This window comes from Mastacembelus armatus, chromosome 1 (genome assembly GCF_900324485.2).
Source record: "Mastacembelus armatus chromosome 1, fMasArm1.2, whole genome shotgun sequence".
In the NCBI taxonomy this organism is placed as follows: domain Eukaryota; kingdom Metazoa; phylum Chordata; class Actinopteri; order Synbranchiformes; family Mastacembelidae; genus Mastacembelus; species Mastacembelus armatus.
The window spans coordinates 9,749,464-9,758,547 of NC_046633.1; the positions used below are offsets into that span (position 1 = coordinate 9,749,464).

The following is a 9,084-nucleotide window of genomic DNA, read 5'->3' on the forward strand; positions in this document are numbered from 1 at the left end:
TTACCACTGTACAATACTGTGCTGATAAATTTCATAATGCACATGTGTGTCACTGCTTTTGTTTCTGGTTAATTGGTATTTATTCCACAACTGATATACCAGTAAAAGTTAGTCATAAAATCAGTGTGTCTGCCTTGGATACTGGCTATAAGTGGATGAGCATCTGTGCCACTGCCAGCAGTGTTATTGAAAAGGCAGCCAAAGAGCCCACCGTGGGCCGAGCAGGACTGCTTGATGTTGAAGTGGAATCTGGAATTGAAGAAAACGCATCAGTTAGATTCTCCTTCCTAAAAATGAGGGATGAAGCTACATCCCAAGGTTGAACCCACATCTTACTTTTACCTTTAAAAACTGACATAGAATTAAACACAATATATTAATATGTATTTAATTACAATGATATTTAAGAGATAAATATAAGCCATAAATGCATAAAGTAACACTTTTGAATCTCCAGTAACTTACATGCATAAACGCTGCCTGGTACAATGTTCAGTGAGGTTGAGCTGCTCGTAAGCTCTCTGCTGAATTCTGTAGTTACGTTATTTGCCGAAGGAACTGAGTTTTTGTCTATGAAAACCATTGTTACATTGGTGATCACTGATCCGCTCCTACAGTGACAAAGACAGAAAGCAACTTTGTAAAAGTTAAAAGACCAACATGTCGAACCAAAATAATTCAATGACAGAAATTTAATCTCACCTGAAAGAGTTAACGAAGGAGCGACGGTAAGATGATCCATAGAGTTTGTGACCAGCTTTGTTTACCTGAAAGAGATCAGTACTGTCAAATGTAATAACATTAAAAAAATGGCTGTAAGGACAAAGGAACAGAAATACACCAAAGTATTGATTGTACTTGAAAGAATGTAAAAATATAAAATTTTAAAAAATCAGTTCATTAATAAGTAAAAACTACATGAAAATATTTGATTGTTGCTTATGTATATACAAACAAACATTTTTAATAAATGATTACTTAAACTGATAATATTGCACTAGTGTTTTGTCTCCTAATGACTTTAGGAGTTTTACAACACAGCTGCAAAAATTAGGGTTTTACTGGGTCTAGGGTCTGGGGTCTGGGTTGTCAGAAATTATGGTCTGTTGCATGATTTCAACGTTTATTGTTTTTGTTTTTAGTTTTTTTGCAGTAGAAGGTTTTGAAGTACACAGTTATACTGTGTCGACATCTTACCCCTGTGACCACTTTTCTGGCTAATGTCTGATATGCGGCTGAATTTGAGTTGGAGAGATCTGATGAAAATGTGTCTCTCATAGTGAAACTAAGGCCAAGAGTTCCCTCGTTGGATGTTGGAGGATCTGTTGATTCAGTGGTTGTGGCTTGTGTAGTTATAGTGATGGAAGTGGTGGAAGTAGATGGAGCTGCAGTTAGAGCTGTAGCAGGGGTAACTGTTGTATTTGAAGCTGAAGTAGGAGCAGCTGTAGTATTTGGTGCAGCTGTTGTAACATTTGGAGTAGCAGTAAGACCAGCTGTAGTATTTGGTGCAGCTGTTGTGACATTTGGAGTAGCAGTAAGACCAGCTGTAGTATTTGGTGCAGCTGTTGTGACATTTGGAGTAGCAGTAAGGCCAGCTGTAGTATTTGGTGCAGTTGTTGTGACATTTGGAGTAGCAGTAAGGCCAGCTGTAGTATTTGGTGCAGCTGTTGTGACATTTGGAGTAGCAGTAAGGCCAGCTGTAGTATTTGGTGCAGCTGTTGTGACATTGGGAGTAGCAGTAAGGCCAGCTGTAGTATTTGGTGCAGCTGTTGTGACATTTGGAGTAGCAGTAAGGCCAGCTGTAGTATTTGGTGCAGCTGTTGTGACATTGGGAGTAGCAGTAAGGCCAGCTGTAGTATTTGGTGCAGCTGTTGTAACATTTGGAGTAGCAGTAAGACCAGCTATAGTATTTGGTGCAGCTGTTGTGACATTTGGAGTAGCAGTAAGACCAGCTGTAGTATTTGGTGCAGCTGTTGTGACATTTGGAGTAGCAGTAAGACCAGCTGTAGTATTTGGTGCAGCTGTTGTGACATTTGGAGTAGCAGTAAGGCCAGCTGTAGTATTTGGTGCAGTTGTTGTGACATTTGGAGTAGCAGTAAGGCCAGCTGTAGTATTTGGTGCAGCTGTTGTGACATTTGGAGTAGCAGTAAGACCAGCTGTAGTATTTGGTGCAGCTGTTGTGACATTTGGAGTAGCAGTAAGGCCAGCTGTAGTATTTGGTGCAGCTGTTGTGACATTTGGAGTAGCAGTAAGACCAGCTGTAGTATTTGGTGCAGCTGTTGTGACATTTGGAGTAGCAGTAAGACCAGCTGTAGTATTTGGTGCAGCTGTTGTGACATTGGGAGTAGCAGTAAGGCCAGCTGTAGTATTTGGTGCAGCTGTTGTGACATTGGGAGTAGCAGTAAGGCCAGCTGTAGTATTTGGTGCAGCTGTTGTGACATTGGGAGTTACAGTTGTGGCAGCTGTAACATTTGGAGCAGCAGAAGATATGTTGACTGGTGGTAGTGAAGTTGTGTTGACTGATGGTGGTGTGGTTGTGTTGAAAGTTGATGGTGAGGTCACTGTTGGAATAATTGTTTTGATTAATATAATTAGACAACACATTTTCCTTACAACCAGGAACCAGCAGCCAGTGAGTAGACCATGAATTCCTCTAGATGCTAAAGTTTTCTAGTTAAACATGAGGCCATCTGTTCGACAGCTAAAGCTTGGTCATGTGACAGGACAGTGATCCTAAGCACACCAGTAAATCTATAACAGAATGGCTGAAAATAACAAGAGTCAAGGTACAATACCCCAGTCAAGTCCAGACCTGAAAGTGATTGAAATGACGTGGTGTGACCTTAAGACAGCTGTGCATAAACAAATACCCTCAAACATCATTCTACTGGACCAACATTTTAAAGAAGAATGGGCCGAGGTTCATTCACAACAATGTGAGAGACTGATAGAATCATACAGTTTTCAATCCCCTACAAAAATATTGGAAGAGTGAGGCCAATTCCTTTATATTTAGACTGAAAATATTTGGGTTTGACATCAAAAGATACATATGAGACAAGAGATCAAAATTTCAGCTTTTATCTCCAGGTATTTACATCTGGATCTGATCCAGATGTAAAAAAAAATTTAAAATGAAAAAAAATTTAAAAAATGTAAAAATTTTATAAAAATTTTTCTTTATGTTATAAACATTTTTAGAACATCTAGAAAATGTATAACATCTATCCAAAACTTTTAACCAGTAGTGTATACATTTGTCAGCATGTTTACTAAAATAATTTGTAAATTTAATGGTAATAATGTCTTGCCTGATGCAGTAATAGATTTGATGCGAAAAATGATGGAAAGTATAGTGCTTTTATCATTCTGCAAAGTTTGAATTACAGAGCTGGTATTTGGTAGAGCCGTGACATCATTGAATATCAGCTGAACTTCTACCAGAGTCAAATCATCAATGGTGCGTCTGTAACAAAAATATGAATTAATTTTTAATGCTGTAAACATATTTGGCTATTGTGGTCAATATTGCAGATTGTCTTCATCACATAGACAACTGATGTAGTCATGAAATAAATAACTATTTAAATCTGCTGTACCAACCCCAAGCCAGAAAAGCTTCTTGATGAGACTTATTCTTATCTTGTCACTCTCAAAGTCTAATAACTTAGTGACTGTGGCAAAATGTCCAGTAACATTGTGGTAATAGTTTATCTTAAGTAAGGCTGCAACAAATGACTATTAAAATAGTTGTATAATAGTTTAATGATCCTTTTGAGTCAACGTTAGTGCGAGGAGAAAATTTTTAAAACAAGTTATCTGCTAAATATTGAGCCAAGGCTGATAGAACATTGTAGCAGTCATTTTGTAAACTGGAGACAAACATCGGCACCAGCAGAAGAGCTCAGATTAGAGCTAATTAGAGCTCAGAATTCTTAAAATTCAGAAATCTTTTATTTCTAAGCATCAAAACCTAGACCTGAATCTAATTGGATATTACTAATCTGTTCCACCATTGCAAACAATCACTGATTTTGTCACAGTACCCAGCCGACTTCATCCCCCTTATTCCATTCCCACTACTTTACTTTACTTATTCCTATTACCCACTATGATCCTTTCCCTTGTAATGAGTTGAATGAATTCATTTAAAAATGTACAAACTGGCCTTAATGTTTCTTTTTTATAATAACCACAAGTGACTCATGATCTGCTCCTTCAGTTTATGGAAATTTAAATATATAATAGCTCAGGGTTGATTGCCCAAAAGAGAGAGAGATAGAGAGACAGAGAGAGAAAATTGATGCCCGCGCAAAATGAATAAATACTGTATATCATTTATAGTCATATTATATTTCTAATATCTACTGTATGATAAACCATATGATAATAAACAAATTCCTGAAACCAAAACTAAGTACACTTTTATTTTAAAGAAAATCAATACATTAAGAAACTATCAAAACATCTTTCTAATATGAAGGTTTTATACCTGTAGCCTCTGAAAACAGTCCGATTGAAGTTAGATTCATATTGTTGAGAATAAATCCAGTTGAGCTGTGAATGAATTTCATGGAAAATGTTTAATTTCTAAATTACAGTAATTTTTTTAGTCTCATATTTCATTTCATGTTTTTCCTCAGAGAATTTCATTATCAATAACAAAATACATTGAATTTCTTTTATTAAGCCACGGTCAGGATTAATACATGTTTTGTGGCTATGTTAGCTGGTCAACTGTAATGATGTTTTTACTGTGGAAGACTACATCACCTAAAGGAAATTGGTATGTTCACTGTTGTTATTGATAATTGGTCGTATTTAAATCTAAATAAAATTACTTAAATCTAAATAAAATTTATGTTGACACAATTAATCCTGTTGCCTGCTAAAATGTTTTGACAGCTCATTCCTACTACAAGGATTTGGTCTAATTTGAAATCTTTCTGTAAAACATTATTGAAGAAACTGCATCTTTTTTTTTCTTGCTATCAAGAAACAAAACAAAAAGTAATTATACAATACAATATAATACATAAACTTACATCTGTGATTATAATGCTCATGATGAAGCTGTACTCTGATGAGGATGTGTCTTTAAGTTCCGGTTGAACATTTCTTAACAGAATAAATTCCAAATTAATTGCTGGTTCTGTTGGAGGGGCACCTGGGGTGGCAGTAGTTGTGTTGCTGGTTATTGGTGGTGCTGGTGTTCCAGTTACAGATGGAAGGCTTGTAGTAGCTGAAATTACATGAAATATTTTTTGATAATAAATATGATATTGGAGCTGCAATAACAAATGTGGAAATTGAATTCAGTGTTTGCACTGCTATAAAGACATCCTGTATTTTTTAGCATTTTTGTTTGTTTTTTTGTTTTTCGTCTTTTTATCTATAAAATTCTATTTAATTTTCTGGTGGTGAAGTCATTGTTGCTGTAGGGCAATTAAACAAAGTGTCAGTGATGAGCTGCGGGAGAGTTCTCCTTACCTGACAATGGCACTGTGGTGACTGTTGGTGATGATGTGTTATCAGGTGGTGAGATAACATTGACTGGTGATGGTACAATGAAAAAATAATAGATTTAGTGAGTGAAATATTTCAGTGAAATGTTTTATTTGATAAAAATTTCCTCTTCCTCCTAAAATGGTGCAATGTTTGGGCACCAGGCTTGTTCATGGTGAATGCAACTTCAACCTCTATTTACATGAAATGCACACATCACTTTTACATGTGTATACACTCTACTCCACAAAATGTTTGACTGATTTTCAGCCACAAACACAAAACAGAACATAAAAATAATTATTGTTTACATTTTCTACCAGACATAAGCCAAAATTTAAAATGTTAATTTAAAAAAAAAAAAGCATGTATTTCACCCACTTGTCAGTGACTCTACTTTTTATTCATACCATTTCCACCAGGGGCACTATTTGTCAAGTGTTCTTTGTTTCAACACATGGAACTTTCTGTAACTGTGCACCTTTTATTCAACCAGTACAACAGAGCAATACATGCACATGCAAACATTGGCCAATGTTCCCTGTGCTTTATTTAAAATCCTGGTCATTTTACTTTAAGTTTGTCAACACTTTCCAAGTTTGCTACCCAATGGGATTTTGCTCCAAAAAGTAAAAAAGGTGGTATTATTTCATATAATGTTTTTTGTAAAATTTATTATCATTATGATGTAATAACCCTTTTTATTATATACTATACAACCACAACAACAGTAAAAAGTAATACTATCAAGAATCACACAGCATATAAGTAGCATGTATATAACAGTGTATAAAATCATGGTGGGTCTAGAGTTTATAACAATTACCATTTTTATCCTGTTGATTTAAATCAGCTTAAATTATTTCTCTGTCCCTTCATTCTGGTTATTGAAAATGACATGAACTATTAACAATTAAAAATATTGTAGTTTGGTTTGGTCAGTATTGATAACTCCAGCTGCTACACCTGATTATAGGCCAGTTAATATAACTAATGGGTCACCAGTGGCACTATTTTACCCATTTGCCATGTAGTCTTGAGAGAAGGGATAATAGTATCATAATGGAAAAGTTTTTGGATTCTAAACTTTTGCTCTCTGTGTATGTTACCTGTTATCAGGTCTGCCAGTGTTCCCACTAGCCCTGAAGATAAAAATGTCACAAAATCAAATTATGGTCCAACTTGGACAATTCAAAATAATGCTGTTTTTAAAATTATTTTTCAACTAATACCTGCTAATAGGAAAAACAGTCTTAGATAATTCATCCTTGTGGTGCCTGGTTCCTGTAAAATAAAACAAATTTAGCACACAATATAATACATTATAGAGAAGATCCCCCTTCATCCATTTTATGCACTCACACGTCTAAACACACACTGAACTCAAACTAAGAAGCAATGTGTTACGATTCGAGGGAGAGAACCTGAGTGCGGACAGAAAGGAGAACAGGAAACAGAGGATAGGTGCCCAAACCAGTCTATTCCTCAGCGTGTACAACAAAGAGGAGCCGATCAGACTCTGCATTAAAGTCACATACCTTTGCATACATGGATGTATGTGTATATATATATATATATATATATATATATATATATATATATATATATATATATATATATAGGCACAGGCAAATGGGAACCAGGAAGAAGCCGCAAGGAAAGCAACCACAGCCAAATACCTACAGAGGGTAAGGCAAGTCCTAAGAAGTCAGCTAAATGGGAAGAACAAGGTCCAAGCCATCAACACCTACGCCCTGCCGGTCATCAGATACCCCGCTGGCATAATAATCTGGCCAAAAGAGGACATAGAAGCCACTGATGTCAAGACAAGGAAGCTCCTCACAATGCATGGAGGACTTCACCCCAAATCCAGCATCCTGAGACTGTACGCTAAGAGGAAGGAAGGAGGCCGGGGACTGGTGAGCGTCAGGGCCACCATCCAAGACGAAACGGCCAAGATCTATGAGTACATCAGGAAGATGGCCCCAAGCGATGGAATACTTAGTGAATATCTCAGGCAACAGAAGCCCGATGCAGAGGACGAAAAGCAAGAACCATCATGGCAGGACAAACCCCTGCACGGCATGTACCACCGACAGATACAAGAAGTGGCTGATATCGAAAAGTCCTACCGGTGGCTGGAAAAAGCTGGACTGAAAGACAGCACAGAGGCACTGATCGTAGCGGCACAAGAACAGGCCCTGAGCACAAGATCGATAGAGGCCGGGATCTACCACACCAGGCAGGACCCCAGGTGCAGGCTGTGCAAAGATGCCCCTGAGACAATCCAGCACATAACAGCAGGTTGTAAGATGCTAGCAGGCAGAGCGTACATGGAACGCCATAACCAAGTGGCCGGCATAGTGTACAGGAACATCTGTGCCGAGTATGAGCTGGAGGTCCCAAGGTCAAAATGGGACACGCCTCCAAAGGTGAGGGAGAATGACCGAGCTAAGATCCTGTGGGACTTCCAGATACAGACCGACAAACAGGTGATGGCTAACCAACCGGACATAGTAGTGGTGGACAAACAACAGAAGAAAGCCGTAGTGGTAGATGTAGCGATCCCAAGTGACAGCAACATCAGAAAGAAGGAACATGAGAAGCTGGAGAAATACCAAGGGCTTAAAGAAGAGCTAGAAAAGATGTGGAAGGTGAAGGCAACAGTGGTCCCCGTGGTAATCGGCATATATATATATATATATATATATATATATAAAACAAAAGCAAAATAGGTTGATTTATATATATATATATATATATATATATATATATATAAATCAACCTATTTTGCTTTTGTTTTGTCATTCATCAATGTGTGACATGACAACACGTCACAGTGTGTCCAAGCAAATATCTAAAAGTAAGAATAAAAATCTGCCACTGAAACACTGGACACAAATCAGAGGAAGAGCATACACTGAAGAAATTATGATTAGAACTCATTTGATGGTTTTTCTCTGAGCTCAGATTAAAATCATTTATACAAATTCACACAACTAAATTTACAGTCACAAATTGTGGTACATAAAACCACAAATTAAAATGTAATATGTATGTATGTTTGTATTAAAAATCTAAAATAAATGTCACAAAATGATCCTCATTTAACAGTCTACTCAAACTAATCAATATAAATATTTCCTTTCTTACCCCGGTGGAGTTTCAAGTACAACTGTGCAATAGATTTACAGCAACTGTTTAGCAATTAGGACAAGCTGATACTGAGAACAGAGCACTCACCTCTTGAGGCAATAATGACTGAGGTCTTGTTAGTGGGTGAGGCTTCTGTGAGAAACAATAAATGATTACTTCTTTAAATATCTGATCTAACTTGCAGGACTTGTTCTGCTCTCCATTTTTGAAAAATTGAAATATATGGAGAGAAAACTAATACATTGTGATCAATGAAAACATCTTTGCTATTTCAATCATCTATAAAGTTTCACTTGCTGCCTTGGTGAAATCAACCCTTAATCAGTGTGCTCTGTATTGACCGATCTGTTGGCAGATGCAGCAGGTTACCTCCGTCTTATGGTACAACCAAACACAAACTGTCAAGACTTTGACTTTATAAAG

At 36.9% G+C, this 9,084-nt stretch overlaps 1 protein-coding gene and 1 long non-coding RNA gene across 2 annotated transcripts; both read right to left on the bottom strand.

Annotated features, from left to right (window-relative positions):
* Positions 1-109: 109 nt before the first annotated feature.
* LOC113128489 (uncharacterized) lies at positions 110-765 on the bottom strand. The gene is made up of 3 exons (XR_003295517.1): positions 703-765; positions 466-611; positions 110-249 (listed from the first exon to the last, which is right to left on the bottom strand). It is a non-coding gene; the product is annotated as an uncharacterized LOC113128489 (long non-coding RNA).
* Positions 766-1,206: 441 nt separating this feature from the next.
* LOC113128488 (uncharacterized) lies at positions 1,207-8,766 on the bottom strand. The gene is made up of 7 exons (XM_026303854.1): positions 8,749-8,766; positions 6,738-6,789; positions 6,615-6,647; positions 5,491-5,553; positions 5,046-5,242; positions 4,493-4,557; positions 1,207-2,561 (listed from the first exon to the last, which is right to left on the bottom strand). The coding sequence occupies exons 2-7, from the start codon at positions 6,769-6,771 to the stop codon at positions 1,331-1,333; spliced, it is 1,623 nt and encodes a 540-aa protein (XP_026159639.1). The 5' UTR covers positions 6,772-6,789; positions 8,749-8,766; the 3' UTR covers positions 1,207-1,330.
* Between the last annotated feature and the right edge of the window lie 318 nt (positions 8,767-9,084).

Excerpts from the sequence above, each read along its gene's own strand:
- LOC113128488 (XM_026303854.1), bottom strand. The coding sequence starts at position 6,771 with ATGAATTATCTAAGACTGTTTTTCCTATTAGCAG. Across the intron at positions 6,648-6,737 it reads ACTGTTTTTCCTATTAGCAG|GGCTAGTGGGAACACTGGCA; the intron begins GTATTAGTTGAA and ends TTTTATCTTCAG. Across the intron at positions 5,554-6,614 it reads ACTGGCAGACCTGATAACAG|TCAATGTTATCTCACCACCT; the intron begins GTAACATACACA and ends TACCATCACCAG.